Genomic DNA, 21,619 nt, shown 5'->3' on the forward strand with positions numbered 1-21,619 from the left:
TAGGAGAGGAATAGCCTTAGTAGAGCTACAGCTACTAGTTAACAAATAATTGGGATATTATGGTATCTCCATTACCATAGTCTTCAGTATCCTTGGAGAGACGTTGTTGCCCTAGAGTAACTGCCATGGAAAATAAATGATCTGGCTCCCTCAAAATGTGTCATACACTACATTATCGTCCTTTGCTTGGATTATATCTAACCATTTTTTTTTACCTTTATCTCTTCAGATAAACTGGAGTCCAGTGACATTTCCACATATCAGCCCACTGATATGATTCATTGATAGCCACTTTCAAAGTAGAAGTGTCAAATCAAGTGGGAACTACTAAGTCTTTGGAGTCAAGGACAAGACTGTTTTTGCAGCTGTGATGAAGTGAGGGTTTCTGAGCTATTCAGATACCACTTACAGATTGAAAGTTTTTGCCTGGCAGAAAACATTTTGCAGGTTTTTGAATCTATGCAAAGTAAAACAATACTTTGAAGTTTCTTAGAATGATCAAAACCTCAAATGTAATTGTAAAATGGGTTTGATCCGGCATTGCCACAGTCTGGAAATGGATGTGTCTGGCCCAGGGTGCACACACCAGAGCGAGGTCTAAAATTGCCCAAAGAGGGGGACGTTGCTTTGCTAGCCCAGGACAAACTAGGGTAGCCTCTTGCCTATCCAGCGTTTAGCAGATGATGAGCATGAAATAAGCGTCCTAAAGGTTGGTACCCTTAAGTTCTTCCTAGCTCCTGTTGATTAGGGGCTGGTTCCTCTCTGGGAGTGCGTGAGGCATTAAATCTTTGCTAGAAATCTTTAACTGCCATTTTTTCAGTTGTTCTCGTATATCTGTGTCTTCTCTGTGCGGCTGCTCCTGTAAAAATAGTCCTAAATAGCTGGTCTTGGATGCATCTTGTGGAAATTAGTTACCCAGGATAACTGCCAGGATTTAAATAGACTGGGAATTCAGTTCAGCTGCTGATAAAAACCAAATCTGGGAATAGCTTATCTGCAGCTGAGGCTGCACGGAAGAGCACCAGTGAGTGAAGTTCCCCTAAAAGGTTCATGAACTATTTTCTTGCCTCTAGCAGGAGGCCCTTTAGATGCAAAAAGGCATCATGTAAGGTAAGTACTCACTAGAGCTCTGTCACTGTTTCCATGCATGAGAACCTTAAGGTTTCTTGGTTTTCGTTACCAGTTTCTTCATACTTGTCCCTTTCTCTACTCATGGAAAGTCATGTTTGGGGATGTTCCAATGCAAGAGGACACGCTCTGTTCCCACAGCATGAGGGAAATAGAGAGCTCTTTGTATCATCCACAGGGCAGAAGGGGCTTCTGTAATCCCTTTTCCACCATCCCACTGTATAGTCTCATGCTGCTGGGTCTGTTCCTCATCCCTGTTATCTCCTTATCTCTGTGTGACTGGGGGAGCAGGACATGTCCTTCCTGCCTGTGCTGGGCTTTCAGTTCCCAGGCAGAAAGAGAAAAGCAGGAAGCTACAAGATGTTATTAGAAACTGTGGGCCACTGGAGAGGTGCTTTTTATTGCCTATTTACCACCAATTCCCTTTTCCCTTCCTTGCTGTCTCTTTCCTTTTTGTTAAAGAATCACACAGCTCCTGAAGAGCACTGTAAGGCTGATGGGCATTCTCTGGGCTGTGCAGCTCTTCCTCCTCATTTGCTGACTCTTCATTTGCAATAGAGAAGACTTGAACCCTCTCTGCTGAGGACCCGCAGAACTTGGAAAATGCTGGCACAGGCAGTCCTGCTGCTAGATCTACTCCCTGCCCACATCCGTGTCCTGTCTATGAGGAAACACCAACTTTTTAAAGCCTGTGCTTGCAAGGGGAATTAGAAATTTAAAAATTGGGTTTGTTGCAAAAGCAAGAGCTGGAGAGGAGCCCAAAGCAAATTAACAGATCTGGACCCAGCAGACCCTCAGGAGGTTTGGAGTCTGTTCGGCTTCAGCATGTGGCTGAACCCGTCCTGCCTTTCTAGATACAATGTCCCTTTAATAGTCTTAACAGGCCAGACACTGGCAAGATTTCACTTGTTCAGTACACTGCTCAGTACAGCTAATTTTCTACTGACAACATTTTTTGCAACAATGCATCTTCTGTCACTTGAGTCCATGAAGAAGGCAGCTTGGAAATGCCAGCCAGACGGGGAGGTAGCAAAAAGTTCATTGTAGTTGGTCGGGTGAACAGCTCTTTAGAAACACGCTGGGCTTTGGGGTTTGGTCTGTAGGATGCTAGGGACAAGTGGAAGGGAAGAAAACACAAAACTCCATGTTCTTCTTGATCCCTGAAGAAACCGTGCAAGGGTGTAGGTAAACCCGGAGAGTCAGAAGCTGTGGTTTCATGGGCAGCAGTCCTGATAGGACTTGCTAACCGGAGAAATGTAATTATTGTTGATTGTTCTGTAGCAGCCCACCAAGGCACCGTGACTACAAACCAGCTTTCCCCAAGGGACTTGTCTAATAGTTATAATTAGTGTGGTATCTTTCTTAATAATGAGTTAGGCAAAACCTCTTTAAGTGGTTTGTGAAAAATAGCGTGCCTGATCTTAGCAAATTTATTGGAGAGATTATATAAATGTATATATATTTATGTGACAGACACTGCGAAGCTTGTGGCCAGGTGTTGCAAATTGTGTGGGCTCAGTTCCTAAACCCTGCTGTGCTTCTGAAGTTTGTCCGTATTGTTTGTCACGTAAAGAGCAATTGGTAGAAGCAGTTAAAACCGAGAGACCCCATTTAACTGGCTGATCGAAACAGCCAAGTTGTTGAGCAAGAGACAACTTTAAACAGAAAACTTAAAAGCAGACAGCAAAGTGTTTGAGGACGAGGACAGCACTGCCAGAAGCAAGGACAATAAGGAATATGAAGGAGGATGCAGACTGAAGCTGGCAGTAACCATGGACTACCTCCTCTCTGCAGGTCACCATTGTGTGCAGCACATCGCTCTGGGTTGCTCATGAATGGAGCAATTTTAACTATGCTTTAAATTCACGTAGTTTTTGATAAACATATAAACTAATTACAGATAGTTAGCTGATCCTCTGCTAGATCCTTTTGATCCTTTGTAGGTACCTGATGCTTTACTGGCCTGTGCTGCCATGAGGAAGATGGAAAGAAGTCCTACAGCAACCCCCTGTTTTCTTCCAAAATAACACTTTTATATTAAAATCCAGCTCATGGCTTGTGTTGCTGTCAAGAGGTGTACACAGTATTCACAAGTGCCCTTCCCCTACTTAAGGGCAGGAAAATGTTATGACAGCTGCTGTCTGAAGCAAACAGGTCGGGGAACTGTAAAAGCTTTCTAAAACATATTTTAGAGATTAGGCACCGAAGACTTGAGGGAGAGAAGATGAACTGAGGTTGCCAAAGACCATAAAATCTCATAAACCATTCAAACCTTTGGCTTCACAGTGCTCTTTTGTTAAAGAAAAAATGCTTAGTTCTTAAATAAATTGAAGTCAGGCCCCACTTGCTGCAACTTTTTTGCTAAGATTTCATAATTGTATAATGCATCCTCTCACTCTAAGCCCTGCTTTTTGGAACGTTAATGAGCATAGCATCATGCCAGAGCTGTAAGAGGTGTGGGGAGCAGTTCTTGCCCAGTGTTGCTCACCTTGTTTCATGCCTCATTTCCTCAGTTGCCTCTGTCAGGCTTCTGCATGCATGATTTCGGAGGAGTAGTGCCAGTTGTCACTTCTCATCTGCTGCCTAAATGAGTTGCTCTCCATTTGTGTATGAACCCAGCCTTGCCCTTGGAGCTTAAAACAGAAAAGGCACTAAAGGGATCAGTCAAGCTAGCCAAAAAACTCTTTTGCCGTGGCAAGTAGTGAAAAGATGGGTATATCACCTGAGCAAGGCTGTCTGGGGCCTCGTGGCCAATTAGTTTAAACAAGCAGTAGGTAAGTTAGAGGGTTCGGGGGTGATCACCTCTGATGTGATACTCCGGGACGTAATGCACCAGCACCTAGTGCACAATAACTGTTACACATTGTTTCTTCTGAAATACGGTCATCGCTCAGATTTATATCTTTGCCAGAGGGGCCAGTAAATGCCTTTCAACTTATATAGTACAGCTCCTTAAAATAAGCTTCAACTTATAATTTTCATACAACCATTATTTGCTTAGTTGAAATACAATATGACACCAGTACACTTCATAAATACCACTACTTGCTCTTTATTTTAAAGAAGAGTGACCTGCACTTGCTTTCCAGTTGTCTGTGTTCTCTGGGGCCCAGAGCCTTTCCACATGCTCATCCTTTCTTTTCCACCTTGGAGATTTTGGTACATCAATGCAGAAAAGCAATCTGAGTTAAAACAACAAGTTGTTTGACTTTTGATTTTTTTTTAAGTAATTTTTGACTTATTAAAGTAATTTCTTTAAAGGTTGCAAAGTATAAAATGGAACAATTGCTTAGATGTAACACTGAGTCACTCGTGGCATTGTCAGTGGTGGGGAAGAAGAGGACAGTATGTGGTCTCTTTGTGTGTTACAAACAGAAATAGCAAATATGTGGAATTGATTGGATCAGGATGTTCCATGAAAGTTTTCAACTGGAAGTTGAGTATTCTACAGAAAAAAACTTTTCAGAGATTTAAATATCCAGTTTAAAAATACAGATTTTAAAATATATAGAACTAGTAAGCAATTCTATATTTCTGTGGTAAACCTTCAACTGCAGCCTTATTTGTTACTGAAGTACAAGATTCATGAAGGAAATCATTTATGGGAATCTTTTTTTTTTTTTTTAGCATATTAAAAATAGTGTGTAAAACCATATGTATACGTATTTTTTACCACATAGATTTTCTACTTGCAGCCTGGCTAGTCAGGCTGAGTAGAAATAACAGATGTATTTTTGAAAATGGAGCCTATCCCGTGAACTAGAATTGGAAATTCTCATGAGAAGCAGCCTTCAGTTGCTCATTACTTCGTTAGGAGATTGCTCCTGGGATGACCGGAGCAGCCGTAACAGGCTGCAGTGTGAGCGTGCCAAACGCGGCTGCACATCAGCTGAACGCTTCTGAAATGAACGGTGAAATTAAAGAGTGCCACACGGTACAGGAATAAGGTCTCTCAAAAATGAAATCAAGAAATGATCACCCTGACACCTTACCTTGAAAGTAAGTAGTAAGCATGAAAGAAAAAAAAAAAAGATTTAAAAGGAGCTGTGCAGAGGAACAGCAGGTTGTCTGATAGAAATAAAGAGGCCATTTTGAACAAGAGGTTCCCTAAGTCTTTAGAAGAAGAATGGAAGAATATTTTCCTTTAAAAGTACAAAGCATTTTTCAACACAGAAAATAATTACTTGTGCTGGAATGTGAGCAGAGCATGGGATACCTGACCTGTAATTTAGGAAAATAGCAAAGGGTTTTTCATCAGTAATTATTATTATCACCGTAGAACTGTGAGGCCAGGGCTCTCTTGTGCTAGGCACTGTATATCAGGCAGGAGATAATCATCGCTGCAGGAAACCTGTAGAAGAGGAGACGGAGGCGCAGAAAGCAGAAGTGGTTAACCAAAGGGTCGTGCAACTAATGGGCTCCTACACGCTGATGGGCACTGCTGCCTGGCAGTGCTAAGGTCTGTAGGCACTTCTTCTGAGTTCGGTGTGTCCGTCATGTGTTGGCTTTTGTAACGTGGCACCCCTGATCGGAGAGAGTGACTGTGAGTTGAGTGAGTAAGGAAGAAGTGCCTTGTCCTGCCATTGACCTCTGCAAAAGGATCAGTCCCTTGACAGGTCACCATGCACAACGTGGGAATCAGGGTGTGTAGATCTTCCTTGAAAGTTTCAGGCTAGATTCTGCTTAGCGTATACAGGATATGAGAACATACATTTCTAGGGCAACAATGATTTAATGGATGACTCTTTGGTTTGCCTTAGTGTAATCAACTGAGTATAAGATGCTTCAGACTACAAACCATGTACTGTGAAGTAAATCATTGTCTCTAATGTCTTTTTTTTTGTTGATAAAGTAGTGTTTATGGGGGAAATGATGGATGAAGAAAAAGAGAGTGAATTAAACACTTCTAAAAAATGTGGCTACTGAATTCTCCTTGAAGGGAAGGAGCCTGGGATTCTGCACAACTTAATATTGTACAGAACAGAGATCAAAAGCCGTGCTAGAGAAAACAGCCCTTAATCTGTTCGAGAGATTTACACTTTAGTTTGAGAAAACATGAACATCTTTAAATCCAATGGCTCTTTACATGCACTGGATCTTTAGTTTGTTTAAAGTAATAACAGTAATGCTTTGCTCTTTGAAATAGGGAGATATAAAAACTTAGCACAGGAGAAATTGGTTCTGCCTTACTTGACCAGCAGCATTCTGCTTGGTTAGCAATATTCTTAAACTTTTCTCATTTCATGAGTTTCAGCATCCGTTTTTGCTGAGGAACCACTGAGTTAATATCTGGTAGTGAGCAAGAAGAGTCGAACTGCCCCCCGGATAAGAAGGCACTTGTATTAGCTTTTGTCCCTGAAATTAGGGGCATGTCCAGTGGTTCCATACCACTACCATGTATTCCATTGCACAGTGAAAAAATCAAATCGATTTGCACTTTATTCTCCAAGCTAGCAGAGGCAATGGGGAAAAAAAAAAAGGAAACAGGAATGTTTGGAATTCGCAGTGCTATGTGTAGCAGCTCTGCTGCAGTGAGCAAAAATTTATGTGGGATATTAGAGTTGGCAAAAGGGGTAGGGACAATGGAGAAACTGATGTATTTGATTGTGTAGCAGCGAATTCCTTAGAGAGGCCCCATCATTACTGGCTTTTCCTCATGACACCCAGGGCTGCAGATGGATTACAGGGGTGAAGGGAAGAAGGCGCATTACGGAACTTTTTCCATCTTGAAAGACCTTCTGATCAAAGCATGTTCTGGGGCCATTTGATTTTACTACCTTCTGTAGCGGGTATAGATTCAGAAGCTATGCGTGGTTCCTACTTCTGTCATTTTTTCCTGTTGGTTACATCAAGAATGGAAAGCTGGGTTTCCTGGGAAGCATCTCTGTATTTTTAATGGTTGCAATAGCTAAGCACGTTACAGGGATGCATATAACACGCAACTTGTGGCACGAAATTCTGAAGTTAATCTATGGAAAGGTATACAGTGCCATTTTTCTTGTTATTTACCAATGAGATATTCATTACAGAGAGTCAGGCATCCTAACTTTGTGCTGCTTGGTTAGTAAAAGCTTGATACACAAATGTGTTTGAGGATACAGGTCATGGCTTTCAAATATATGGAATTCTAGTGGGCATCCGTGAAAACATCTGCAAGTTGCAATAATTTCATAGACTTTGTCCTTGCTTGATGTTACTGAAATTTTATACTTTTTTTTTTAAGTTGTCACGCAGCCAAGAAACCAAAATGATACCATTTTCTTCAGTTCCTTATGGTTCTTCTTGGTTCTTCTACAGTCTACTAGGCTATATATATATATGTATATATATATATATGTATATAACAGATTAAAAATAGAGGGCTCTGTTAATTCACTGAAGTTTCCATTTGATATAATTCACATTTTATGTTTAATCTTGTCCTCACTGTTAAGAGATGTTTGTTCTCTTTATCCTCGGGATAAGTAAGAAGTATAAGAGCTGAACCTGATGCCAAAGTACAGTACAGACTAGGTACTTAGGCTTTACCACAAGGTAAACTCAGTGGGGTCAAACAGTAGCTCTACCTGGCATTGAACCCTAGAGTTTACCTTGTGGTAAAACCTGAGTCTTTGCCGTACTTTAATCCTGGATTTGTGCCTGAGCACCACAGCGCCTGCTCTTGAAAATGCTTTTATCTCGGGACAGTTCATGGGAGTGCTACTGAGTGATGAAAAATGCAGCTTTTTTAGCAGTGAAGGAAAGTCCTTTGTTTCAGCATAGAAAATATGATTTCCATCCACAAAGACTTCAAAAGAACCAGTAGAAATTCTTGAGAGCCTGATTATCATGGCATAATCCCATTATCAGAGAGATTAGAAGCACTTCGCTGTGTCTTTATAGTTTGTGACTAAGGCACTGGACAAAATCTTCAGATTCTGTTAAAATATTTATTCAATAAGACAAAAGGAAGGTTTTCACCTGTGGACACTGACATTGTAGAAAACATATTTAATTTTTCTGTCCCCTCCAGGACTGAACACAGGCAGGACCTCTAGTCACTGGTCCTTACTCTCTCATCTACATATATTTGGCAAAGTAATCTGCAGCTGTGCAGAAGAAAAGCCTCCTAAAATGTTAATTGCTATCAGTTTCAGTCCTTGTGAAGCAGTATCATTCAGTGGACAAACTAATTGAATATAGAAGTGTTAACAGTTCAAACAAGTGGGGAATTGAGTGTGTTTTCCTTAGAAATCTTGGTGGATGCTTGGGTGCTGGAGCTTTTGAGGGTGGTGTTTGTCTAGAACATTAATGTGCCCATTTTAGTGTCTCTCTCTCTCCCTTACTGTCTTGCCCGGAGGTGAGCAGTCCTCACTCCATGTCTTGGAAGCGAAACACTGCCTGCAAGAGTCTAAATAGCTTGTGACCATGGGAACTTACAAAGTTAAGTCTGACACTGTAAGCGAGAGCAAAGCATGTGATTTTCACAACATGTTCCTTGTTTGGTGTGGTTGCCAAGGGCCACTGAAGATTTGGGGATTAATGTTATGATTGTGTGCTTCCCAATATAAAGGATTTCAGTGATGATTATCCCAGAGTAAAAAAAGTTAAAAATAATCGACAGAAAAGCCTTTTGAGATGGGAGTCTGCTCCCCTGGAAGTGCACAGTGTGCGTAGTGTCTAGGTAGGAAAGGTATGAAATGTAAAACAGGTGCACTTGACCTCTGTCAAAAGGCCAGGGTGAAACAATGGCAACAGCAGGGCTGAATGGGGGAAGTGCTGAAGTTTAAAAGAAACTTGCTCCAGTAGTGAAGGAATATGGAATAAGTGATGAAATGTTTCAACCTAAACAGGTACAAAAAATGATCCTGGAAGAAGGATTTTAAAGTGAATTTCTGACTGTTTCAGATCGCTTGATTATTAACATGTAAAAATGCATTTTTAAGTTAACTGCAAAGTCTTCTACCTGCCAAGGCAGAGTCAGGACTTTGTATGTCTCCAGCTGAGATGACTAAACCCCTTCCAGCAGGGAGCTGCATTCCTTCTGCTGTTTTAAGGAGTTAGGGAAATAGAAGAGAAATACACTACAATGGATGTGAGCACTAGAAAAGGAGTGAAGGAAGGAGGATTTATTTTCATTTAAAACTTCTTCCTCCATTCTATATCTTTTAATTAAGGCTTCGTTCTTTGCATGGATAACATCATGTAATCCACTGAGTGTCTTGCCACTAGAAAACATGAACCTAAACTGCTAATTTCTGCCCATACTTTGGGATCTTAGACACTATTGATCTATTTCAGATACTCTTGAACTGAGAAGTGTAAAAATGTTAACACAAAACTGTGGTAAGTATTCAGCTGCCAAGTGGCTAAGAAGATGCTGGAGCACCTACAGTGAAATTTCTTTAGCGTTGGCTTGTTAAATAAACAAGTACCAGGCTACTCTGTACATCTACGTAGTAATAGAACAATAAAAGTTCATCAGTCACATATGAGTCTGCAGTTTTAGAAAAGGTTGCCATCTTCAGGCAATGCTTAGTCAATGCACTCTTCTTTTTGAGCCTAAGAAATCAAAATCCACACCAACTCTGATAAGGTAATCAGAGCGGAATATAAAGTAATTCACAGTAGAATTAATCCCAGTATTGGGCCAGCTATGGTACTAGTCTCAAGTTATCTAAAGTGTGCTTTCTAATTGCATATGATGCAGTTCTTGCATCTTGTTTTGACTTTCTGTTATACTCATGAACTAAAGCATAAGCAAAAAATCTTTTTGTCTTGCAGCTTGGAAATAGAGGTTGCAAACTTAGTAAGTAGTAGTCAGCTTCATCTCAAAACACTGTTGTTTTCCCAGGTTCCTACAACAATATGGGTATTAATAAATCTTCCAGGGGGAAAAAAGGAAAAAAAGGAAATTTCTCATGACTTACCTGAAATACCTCTATAAACAACTTTTGTCTGAAAATGTACAGCGAAAACGTCAGAAGGCCCTAACTACCCTGAGAGGTATCAAATTATGTTATAGATCGAGCTGGATGAAGGAATAAAAAAAAGTGTTAGTGAACATGGTGCATTGACTTACTTTTTGTTTTTTGCTAGGGTCGACCAGGACCGATTGGGATTCAAGGACCGATAGGCGCTCCTGGATTTACTGGCCCAGAAGGTTTCCCAGGAGCAAAAGGTGAGAGAGGAGCAGTGGGCTCCCCTGGACCACCTGGACACAAAGGCATCAAGGTAGTTTCAACAGTGAATTTTCATTTTTTTCCCCTTCAATAGATTTATGGCCATGAATACATTTTTGAATGTATGAAGATAGTCTTGGACTATTTGTGCAGAGGATAAGAAAACAAGAGTATTTCATTATTATATTTAGAGAATGTCCTGCTTATATTTTAAAGTGAGAACACAGCTTCCAAAGCTGCTGAATGTTGTAGCCATGCTGGGAGGCGAACCATAGCTAAATAAATATTCTGTTGGGAGTTCTGTTGTTCTGTTCACTTCACCTGCCCAGGATACATGTAATCACACTACATTCAGAGAGACCTGGAGCTGATCCCCATGTAGATGATCCTGAACTGGTGTCTAGAAAAGCAAAGGAAATGGCTACTGAATGGAACCTGTAACTCAGTTTTGCAGATGAAAAGCTATTTGTAACAGAAATAATATGATAAACTATGTCATATTAAATAGAATAACCCAGCATAAGGTGTAGGTGTCAATGAATGCAGTGCCCAAGAATGGGCACAATAGCAAATGTAGAATGTTTAAAAGCCCTGAGGGTTTGTTCTGCTGTTTCTTCTTAGGAAGTATCAAAGGAGGAGTTCAGAGCTAGGCAGAAGAGTCAATGGAATTACGAACAAATACTTTCAGTAATAAAAAGTGGATACATGTAGGTAGTTTACCTTAAGGGAAGTTTACATTACGCCCCAGACGTGTTTGCATCATAAGTTTGGGGTTGCATGCTAAGGATTCATTTTATCCCACCACAAAGGCCAATGCAGAGCATGTGCTCCCACCACATAGCCCATAGCCTAACAGAGGGTATGCAGTGGGTTGTATGATGGAGATGTCTGATATTGTCTGATGCGAGGGCTGGGATGGGATTTCTATTCTCATGCCTATGTGATTGGACAAAAGACATGTTTCAAGGACAATAGTTTGAAAACTTAAGACAGAAGTTCTGTATGCTGTTCCTTTTTTCTAAAATCTGAAGGAAGTCTGGGACATCAGGATAAGGGCTTGTGTTCTTGGACTGTCCAGAACATCTTACCAGTCTACTGATGCAAGGTGCTCAAGTTATGTGTGCAAATAAGAAGTTAGATAGTTTAGGAACCAGGACCAGCAGAGCAGAGCTTGTTTTGCCAGCTGCTGGTAGGTGAGATAGCTAGATGAAAACTAGATCACTTGTGCTTCGATGTGCTGCAGTTACACTCTCCTTTTGCTTAATATTAGTCAGCATGTTGTAGTTCTGGTCACCCTTTCTCATCAGCCAAAGAACCATGTAAACTGAAAATGATGACGATGAAAGTCATTGCCTCAGTGTTGCATTGATCTGAAAGGCAAAGGAGGATTCAAAACAATGGGTGCTGATATGAGTGAGCATTTTCACAATTCTAGCAGGTAACACTGAAATCAATAAACCCACTTTTGGGAAAAGACAGAAACCCAGAGCTGGAACTAGCCTCTAACAGTTGGAACCAATTACCTTGCACTGAAATAATCCCTTAACTACTCCAGAACTTCTGTTTCTATCCATTGAAATGGATGCATGTGCAGTACCAACATGCAGTAGGATTCTACCTCCCTCTCCTTCATGGAAGCAATGTACTTTACCTTTCCAAACCAAGAACAGTTTAGGCTGGATATTGTGCTCACATAGCTTGTTCTGCTAGGATTTGGAGCAGAGCAGTAGAACCAATTAAGTGGAATTCACTTACAACTTAGATGGGGTGGTCTAAAAGTAATACAATGATCTGCATATCTCTAGGTGGTGGTACCAAAATATAGACCAAAAAAAAAAAAAAAACAACGGTAAGACCTGTTGAAACTCTTGGAAGATCAAGCGTTACACTGGGAGTTAAATTTATACTGGATTGTTTATTTTTCTGGCATCTTATTTTCCTCAGATGTGCAGTAGGAGATTATATTTTTCCTTTAAATTGCCTGATTAAGACATTCCTGAAACACTCGTTTGACATCCAGTCAAGCTCAGATGCTCAGTGACCCGTGCAGTCAGAGAAAATCCATATGAGATAGTTTGTTCCTCTTGGTGTTGATAGCTGAAGTCCATGACTGAAAACGTTGGAGTGAAAAGTATCTTGTCAGTAACTGAGATATACTGAAATATATAGTCCAGTAACCAGAAATTGCAAAAGAGAAAAATAACATGTATTCTTTTTTTTCTTCAGGGCTCAATGGGAGTTCCAGGATTTCAAGGAATCAACGGGATCCCAGTGAGTTTTCATATGTAAATATAAGTCACCAGAATGTTAGTCACAACCAAAAGCACAATGATAGTGTCTTAGCACATGCACAATATATCTTGTAAAGGTCTTGCTTCTCTCTGGAAGGAAATACCAATTCTTCAAACATTGTAATGATGGAGGCTCTAGCTTCTCTGCTGAAAAAAAAGTAATCCTGCAGCCTAACTTCAATCTTTCTTACCATAGTTTAAACCTGATAGTTCTTATCTTCCTCATCATGGTCACAGGGGGCAGATTGTTCCATTTTTCCCTCTAATAGTCTTCTTGTATGTGGTAAGTGTTATCATGTCTCCCTTGATCTTCCTTTCCTATGATGTGAACCAAAACAATGATTAGAGCTGAGGCCCTCCAGAGAATCCTTGCTTCCCGACTAGGTGCTAGTTCTCTCTCAAACCTAAGACAGAAAAGAGGTAATTTACTGTATTTGGCATGTGATAGGAGTAGGTAACTCTTTTCCCTGACCATCAAGAATATTTTGTTTGTTTTGAACTTGAACATTATAATGACAATTGCTTCCTACTTCATAACAAAATTAGGTGCCTAGGGTATCTTGACCAGCTGTCTTTTGCTTTGTTTTTCACTGGTGATTCTTGCAAAGATGTGTTTTAGAGACACTTTGCCTCAGGGAAGTTTTAGCTGGGCCAGCTTTAGAAGTTGCCCCAAACTTCATTGCTTTCTCAGTACTATTTAGTTCATTTTTCTCCTTCTGGTATTAAATTATTTTTCCTTTTTTGATGACATTTTTCCATCTTCCATATACCTGTGCCTTCTGACTACACTCATGTTTTTCATTCCCATCTTCCTTACTTCCTCAGCTGGCCAAGAGCTTCAACAGAGTGGAGCTGTGTTTCCTGACTTCCTATCAAAAACTGAATTGTTTTGATAGATTGGCTGAAAATGCACACTTGGCCCTGTAAATGAGCTTGCTCGATTCCAGTTCCTTCCTGGCCTCTGTCCTTCTCTCCCCCTCTGCTCATCCTTGCCTGTTTTCTCTCCTGCTCCACTCCCTTGCTGCTATTTTTTCTTTTCCCACCAGCCAACTAACTTTCTAGCTCTGAAGAGAACAAGCTGTTCCCATAATACTTAATTTAATTGAACACAATGTGGGAACATGCTGTTCTCTGGGTATTTTTTCAGATGAGGCTCTGGAGAAAGGGGATTCCCAACAATGAGGGGAGGAGAGAAATAGGGCAACAACCATTGCCAGGTAGTTGGCAGCAGCAGGCATTCCAAGAAGAGAGAAAGGTAGATGAGAGGATTCAAAGCCTCCAGCATATCCCAATCTACATTGTCTGATATACAATCTTCTGCAGGTGGGTGAATGGGAAAGAGGTACATTTTGCTGCTCGTGAACAGCAAAATGCTCTCCCTACGGCTCTTCTGTGTCACAACTGCAGGACAGAAAAAGGGTGAAGGGAAACTAATGCATATTGTTTACCTTCTAGCCATTGAGACAAATATTTCCATTCAGGACGAAAGTAGCAAATACCACTGCTTGAAAAAATATTTACATATATAGTTGCACTTCAGGATAGGGAGTAGCTTAGGTTTGTTGTGAAATGTATATGAACATACGCACCTTATATAGTTGTGCGAAATGCAAAGGGACAGAGAGCATAGGTGTGCTGATACATTTAAGAGAGAATTGAAAATAAGTCACTATCTTTGCACAAGAATTAACATCCCAACATGAAGAGAGTGTCTTTGGAGTATGCAGGTATGTTAGCGTGGGCAGGTATGTTTTAGTCAAGGCCAAAAGGCTGCAAGGCTGTGATTCAGAGGGGAATCCCGCTGCTGACCTTAGGGGAAGTGGTGTTCCACAGAGTTCCCTTGGGGAATGCTGGTGGCAAGTAAATCCTGTTGTTGCAGCTGGACTGACTAATCCCTTTAACTTAGTAAATACAGCAGCAGCATGTGTTTATCGCTAGCCCTTCTGTGTCACACTGCAGAGGAAACCCTCAAATCCTTGGCCCTGCTTGGGAAGTTTATTTTTTCCCATAGGACAGGATTCAAGGACAACCTCTAGCAAGGGCTGAAACTGGAGCTGGGAGATGCACATAGCTTTTCATGAGCAACCCAGAGGTTTCTAGAAGGAAATATTTCTATGAGGAAAGAGCTCTTGTCTGCACAATGAAAGTTAGAGCTACGTGAAAAGGCAAAGCTCTTTATTTTGTGTCCCTCCTAGAGGAAGTGCAAGCACTTGGCAATGGCTGTAAGAGGCCACTTCACCGTAGCAATCTATGAACCCGCTTATTCAACTAGTTTTGTGTTCACCCTTGATTGCATTTGTTTCCCTGTTTTTAAATATTTGTTGAGCTCTCCTGTTGGGATGTCCTTTGTGCTAAGCCTGTTTGATTTAGAAAAGAGGCTGCCTGGGATCACAGCGGTAGTGTATGTGAGAGTCAGATAAAGCAAGAGCCTAGATGAACAATTCAAGTTTCCTTATCTGGCTCCCGGGGAATGTCTCCTTTTGTGAGAACAGAGAGCACAAGTGATCTCTCCATCCTGTTTTTTAGCTCAGGTTTGTAAGCTAGTTACCCTGCCATGTCATAAGTGAAAGTCTTCTGCTGTAGTCAGTTGAAGTGCTTGAGCTGAATTAACGCGTCTGACACAGGAATAAGAGGAAGTAAGAACAAGTGAATAGAGTGAAACTGTTAGAACTAATAGAGTGAAACTATTAACCACTGGTTTTCAGACCAAAACAGCTCTTTTAATCAGAGTTTTAAATTCCCGTCAAAAAGCTTCATTTAAGCCAGATTCCTATGATTCTCAAGGAAGCTGGTCGTGAGTGCTCAGGTAAGACTCTTAAAACAAACCATCATGAATTCTGATTGCACTTTAGCCAGAAGGTAGGAAATTGTATATTATTTTTCTAAAGCAAGAGAGACGGGGGGGGGCGGGAGATGATGCTTTGGCTCAGGACCAGAGACACAGATGCTATGGGATTAAGTGGCAGGGCCACAGATGTATTTAATACACATAAACAATCACTGTCAGTACAGTTTATATCCCCTTTGTGAGCCCTCCTCACATACTAAGGGGATACCAAAACCCTTTGGGCCCTAAGAGACTGTGTTGTGCCAAGATTTAAGAGATTGTTCCCAAGACGTGAGGCCTACCAGCCAGCTGCCTGCCACAGCTGGCTCCTGGCCCACCCTGGAGGCTCAGCAGCTTGGTTCTTCATCTGTCTGAGGGACAGATGTTGGGGGTTCAGCTTTGCTAAACCCAGCAGCTGGCCACCTTATGTTGTAAGCAGATACATGTGCTCTTCTCACACAGCTTTTGTGTTGTTGATGCTGTAAACAATGAGAAAGGCCTCATCAAAATTGACCACTGGCCTTCCTCTGCAGTCACGGCCTGTCCCATCAGAGGCTTGCTGCTCTTGGCTATGACGTGCTGTATGGATGGAGGGGAAGGTGGGTTGCCATTGACTTATCCAGTTTTGGGAACCAAAATTGGTGCTTCAGCCTTCTCCTGTTGCTAGACTGGAGCCTGGCAAGTCCTCTGCTTGCACACCACAAGTGGGTGCTTTCAAGAACAGACTTTAATCATCAGGGCTCTTGGTACTATATACCCAGTGATGCCTGATGCTCATGTTTTGGGATGACTTCATTCCATGTCCTGAGGCTGTGTTTAATCTCACATTTGTACTTGTCTGGGTGAACTGCCTCGATCCTGCAGCGGAGATACACATTGCAGTGGTTCAGCTCGCACCTTGTGGACTGACAGGGTGCAGATCTGGGCTCTCTCCTCTTCTCTCCATTTTGTTGGCACAAATCACCATGCAGTTGCCAGATGCACTGGACCAAGGAACTCATCTGGCTGAAAATTAACACTTAAGAAACAGAACAGTTATTTTTCTTCTGTGTTGTTTTCTTGCTCTGACTTACCTTCTGTGCCTGTGCTTATGCTGGCACAATGAAAGGGTAGGCGTGAGCAGCCAGGAGTGGGCAATGGCCCTTCTAGCAGCAGCTGAGACTGGTGAGCAGTTTGAGCATTTACATAAATACAGTCCAAGTGGCTCTGCATCCTTGTGAATGGCACTTGGCTACTGTGTGCTCCCAGCTTCTCATCCGTAAAATGAAGATTACAGCATTCATTTTTGCAAGGCATTTTAAAATCCTTAGACAAAAGGCTTTACATTACTCCAAAGTTCTCACTGAGTTTGGTGAGAGGATATATTATTGGCTTGGACTGGAAGACCTTTAGTAACACAAATCTGATTTGTTTTAAGCGTCTGGCATGAAGGATTGTTAATGTTCTGTTTTATCCCCATTTTATCCGTGTTTATTTTTTACTTTCCTACTATGAGTCATAACTTCTTTAACGCTGTGTCTTAGGGATGAACCTTTGGGATCAAACACAAGTACTTTGGGGATGATTCAAGATCAGGGTGTACAAAAGGGAGGGAGAGAACTGTTGGTTACTGGTACTCTCTCCCTAAGTTTCATTTTTCCTCTTGCCACAACACATTGTCTTTGAGTGCCGCAGAGCTCATTTCTGTGAAAAGATGGATAGAATAAAGAGATAGTTGATACCTGAGCAGTAAGACTGACAGTTTTGCCTTTCTTTATTATGCCTATGCAAACCCACAGGATACTGAAGAAAAAGTAGTTAAAGGCTCTGATTTTTCTCTCCTTTGCAGCAGTATAGTGTTGAGTCAAATTAATAGAGGCATAGCAGAGCAAAATTGTGTGAAATCAGAATTAGGTACAATTCTTTCTTATTAATTGACCATTACATATACTTTCTTTTAAAGACTGCTAGTTTTATTAGGTTTTTGTCCTGGTTGCTTTGCCTAAGGTTTTAAGGGTAATATAACGAGAAAAGCTGTTGTGCTTGAATGGTGTGATGCTAGAGCTGGAACATCTGTTGAACTATTAAAAGAAAGAATCCACAGTGCAGAGGAAGAGAAGCCACTGAAACTTAAGCAGATTAGAATTATAAATGCTCAGTATTGTCGAACCTGCCTTTTCCCCTTGTTTTTACATGAGCAACTCCCACTCCTGGTGTCAGGTGCACCCTTGTGTGCTGTGCTGAGCTGTGTCACACCATGTATTTCAGACTGCTAGGGGACCAGTATTGCACTTTCAGGACCTACTCATGCACAAGTTATGTACTTCAGAAAATTATCCCTTGGAGGAAAAGATAATTAAATGAAACCAGCCAGTGTTCTAGGATTTAAGCTTTGGGGAGGATAAACAATGCTGGCTGAATAAGCTAGTTCAACTGCAGTCTACCATACACTGAACTTGAGTGGGAGTTGTCTATTTCCTTTGTTTTATGTTGCCATTTGGAAGATATCAGTTTTCTGGGGGGCAGTATTACTAATAAAATGCCTCCTGTCAGTCATTTTCTCTTTTTCCCTTTGCACAGGGTCACCCTGGCCAGTCTGGACCCAGAGGTCTGCCTGGCCTTGATGGCTGCAATGGTACCATTGGGAGTCCTGGTCTTTCTGGAACAGATGGATTTCCTGGCATTCCTGGGCTGCCGGTACGTCCCAAGGCAACTATAGCATTTGTAGTCACTAAGCTAGGGTTTGCTTTTCTGGAAAAGTGACTCCCGATTTCTTAAGAAGAACCCTCATTTCATTAGCATTGTTGGAGCTCAGTGTCATTTTCTTATTGGAATTCCACTCTGATTGACTGTCTAAATGTTAACTTCTGAAGATAAAATAAAGATCCTGTGACAACGTGATCACACAAGTTATACCGTTGCAACTGGCAACGTTCAAGCTGACTCATAAGAGACCATGATAAAGCTTCTAAGAACCATAAAGTGGCAAATATCTTGCACTTGGCAAGTTTCAAGTTAGTGGATGCTGATTCAGAAAAGGAAGATACCACGTGTTCAGGTCTATGCATCAAATATTGGATACCTTCCTTCAGGTGTTAAGACAGCTAAAAGCTTTGGTATCACTGAGTGTCAGTAGGATTTACTTTCCTAAGGTATGTATTTTACTTTTGAAAACAATTCCCTACCAATTTTGAGTTTGATTTAGTCTGCACTGGACAGGCTATTTATCTGGACTCCCATCTTACACATAGTGACGCTTGTAAGGGCAACATCTTCCCATTTGCCTTACCGGATGAATTGTCTTTGGAGAAATACCTATGTGGAAGTGGAGGTAGCCGGTTCACATTCTATGCCCTGTTTAAGTGTGTAGGATTAGTTCTAAGAACTCCACTCTTACATATTTAGGGGGAATTATACTGTTTATATATACATACAAACATATAGAGTTAGTTTCGAAATGTAACCAGAAACTAATTGGTGTGATATTCAAGTATTTGACAAATATTTGAATATTTGTTCACATTCAAAGCCTAATCTTAGAAGCCCAAGTTATGTGACTAATCTTACCAGCAGTGGAGCTCCTTTGCATTTACACAGGAAGAAGAAGAAGAAAATACATCTGCCAGAAATAAGTATTGCCACTTATTTCAGTTTTTCTAAGCTATGCTAAAAAAATCTTTACATGTCGTCCAGACATAGAGTGCATATAATGTTGAAAATACACAAAGCAACAAGAACAAGTTAAAGTACGGTTTTCTAAAGTAACTGATTTACTCATACCTACTGTTCAAAATTCTCTTTTGTAATGCTTGTAGGATTATATTTTTGGCAAAGAAAGCTGCTTGGATCAGCTCACCCTCTCAAATTAAAGTGGCAATTAAGTGAAATCATCTCAGATAAATTGAATGTGATGATCAAGATTAAAATAAATTGGGTAAATCTAGAATTATAACAGTCACTTCTGCAGAGATTCATGAGATTTACCATTTTTTTTCGTATTGTTTCTAAATAAATATGGTGATTTACAGTGCTGCACAAGAGACATGTATATGAACAGGAGGGTTACAGTATGTCAAACAAATTCAAATAGGATATTAAAAGTTGTCAAAGGCCTAAAATAAAAGGAAAATCTAATATAAACAGGAAAATAGCAGAGAAAATGTTTGCAGAACATTGTTTTTCTAAAGCCCCAGGAAGTCTTAAGTTCTCCTAATACCACAGCTTCTTTGACACAACTGCATTGCTGCTTTTGCAGTTCACTGGAGCCAGGAGTTTGCCCTGCTCAGAATACTGAATATAATTTCTTTCAAAACCAAAACTGTAACTTTTTTTTTTTTTTCCCCAGAAATTTACTTTTGGCATTCATTTTTTAACAGGGTCGTCCTGGCCCAAAAGGTCTTAAAGGAGAACCTGTTTTTGCTCAAGGCAGCCTTAAAGGAATGAAGGTAAGATTTGTCATGGCAGAAGATGCAATGTGAGAAACACTTTGATGTCCTAGAGTTTGCAGGGCTGATGGTGCAGTTTATATTGCTCATGATGTTAGACGTGGGTATCCTAGGTATGTCTGAAGGCAGAGCTGTGAAAAAGGCCTCTAATTACTTAATGACAGCACTGAATGCTCTCAGAACTTGGAATTGCTTGATCTTTGCAACACAAACATATCTTGTTCATCCCACGTGGGGATGCTGGGACATTGCACATACTGTTAGTGTTCAGAGCAGTTGCTGGTCCTTCAGCTGTCTCTGGACAGCTATCACTATTCCTTGCTGGCCTCAAACCGAAGATATGAGGAATTTCTTGTAAGCTTATCCCGACTCATGTGAGAGAGCATATTTTTTTTAGATGCCAAACTTTCCTGTAACTAGCGTCCTCACATGTGCCAGGTCTGTTGAAAAAACAACCCAGGAGATTCATGGGTGCATGTTAAGATTTCTACCATAAAATCCCCATTGACTCCCAGTGTTTTTTACTGGGAGATAGTAGTAAGTAACCAGTTATACTCTGAGTTTAAATACATGGATATCATATCCCACTTGTAGTCCATCATTTACCACTATGAAGTCAGGATTTTATTCTCTCTGTTTAATAAAGACCTCTCCCTAAAATGTCTGTATCATGTCTGTAATTTTATTTCCTATGCAGAGAATACAAACTATGGATAGATGGTATCAGTTTATTGTTCAGAACAGTAATAGGTTCTTTGACTATACTCATGTAAAAAATTTAGTTCTTTGTTGCCTTGAAACATACACTCACTGACTTACACTGGTTTTGATTTTTGCTGGAAGGACTAGGCTTGGAAAACACTATAAAGGATTCTGTGCCTCTTGTGGTACATTCAGCAGCCTCATGATTCATTAAATGTTGAAAATATTAAGATTATTTTCTTCTGTCATGTAAGGCCTAACCCCTCACACTGATTTTTTTGGTCGAAATTATCAACTTTTCTAAAATTCTACCCACGCATATACACCCGTCCATTTGTAAAAGTTAAATACATCCTTATTTATTAACCTTTGTTTGTGGAAAATAAAGATAATTCGAAATAATAATACATTTTATACTGTTTTTGTAAGGAAAGATTTTGTATGTGTGTTTTCCAGTGTTTTTATGATGAATACAAGTTTTTAATGCCACTTTAGCTTCTCTCGCTACCCGTAAATAAAACGGTTGTCATTTCTCCAGAGATTTGGAACCTCTCCATTGCCCAATTTAAATATGGAAGCACAGGTGTCAAAATGTTTTCCCATGTGCACTTGATCTAATATTAACAAAAACCAAATATTTCTATTTATACAAAACTTAATGCCCTGACTAGTTTGTTGCAATAATATAGTGGCATTTTTATTAATGCATTTATTATTTTTAGGGAGAAAATGGTCTTCCTGGATTGGATGGAATTTCTGTAAGTTATTTAATTTGGAGGATAATTATTTTAAAAAATATTATAGTAAGCAAGTATTTCTTCTTGTATTGATTCTCAAGAACACTTTTCAAATTAATGGGACATGTATTTGCACGATACCAATTGCATGAATAACTACAGTTTTCTAATGGTATGCTTCGGTCCACATTACGTTAGAGGAAGTCAGATTTTTGCAATTATCTGTTCTATTTTTCCCTTTTAAAATCAAACTCCCTTCTACCATTTAACTCTTAACTTTGACTTTCAAAAAATATACTAATATGAAATAGGTTATTATAGAAATTAAATGAACCTACATAATTAGGGG

At 40.3% G+C, this 21,619-nt stretch overlaps 1 protein-coding gene across 2 annotated transcripts in view; it reads left to right on the plus strand.

The window, feature by feature from the left end:
* Positions 1–21,619, plus strand: part of COL4A6 (collagen type IV alpha 6 chain) — a 130,414-nt gene that overhangs the window by 72,727 nt on the left and 36,068 nt on the right. For both annotated transcript variants that reach the window (XM_080553511.1, XM_080553512.1), the window contains exons 5-9: positions 10,207–10,341; positions 12,516–12,560; positions 17,967–18,083; positions 19,763–19,831; positions 21,256–21,291. In XM_080553511.1, the coding sequence (XP_080409637.1) occupies positions 10,207–10,341; positions 12,516–12,560; positions 17,967–18,083; positions 19,763–19,831; positions 21,256–21,291 (402 nt within the window). The remainder of the gene's footprint in view (positions 1–10,206; positions 10,342–12,515; positions 12,561–17,966; positions 18,084–19,762; positions 19,832–21,255; positions 21,292–21,619) is intronic.

This window comes from Anser brachyrhynchus (assembly GCF_964034855.1).
Source record: "Anser brachyrhynchus genome assembly, chromosome: 13".
Taxonomy (NCBI): domain Eukaryota; kingdom Metazoa; phylum Chordata; class Aves; order Anseriformes; family Anatidae; genus Anser; species Anser brachyrhynchus.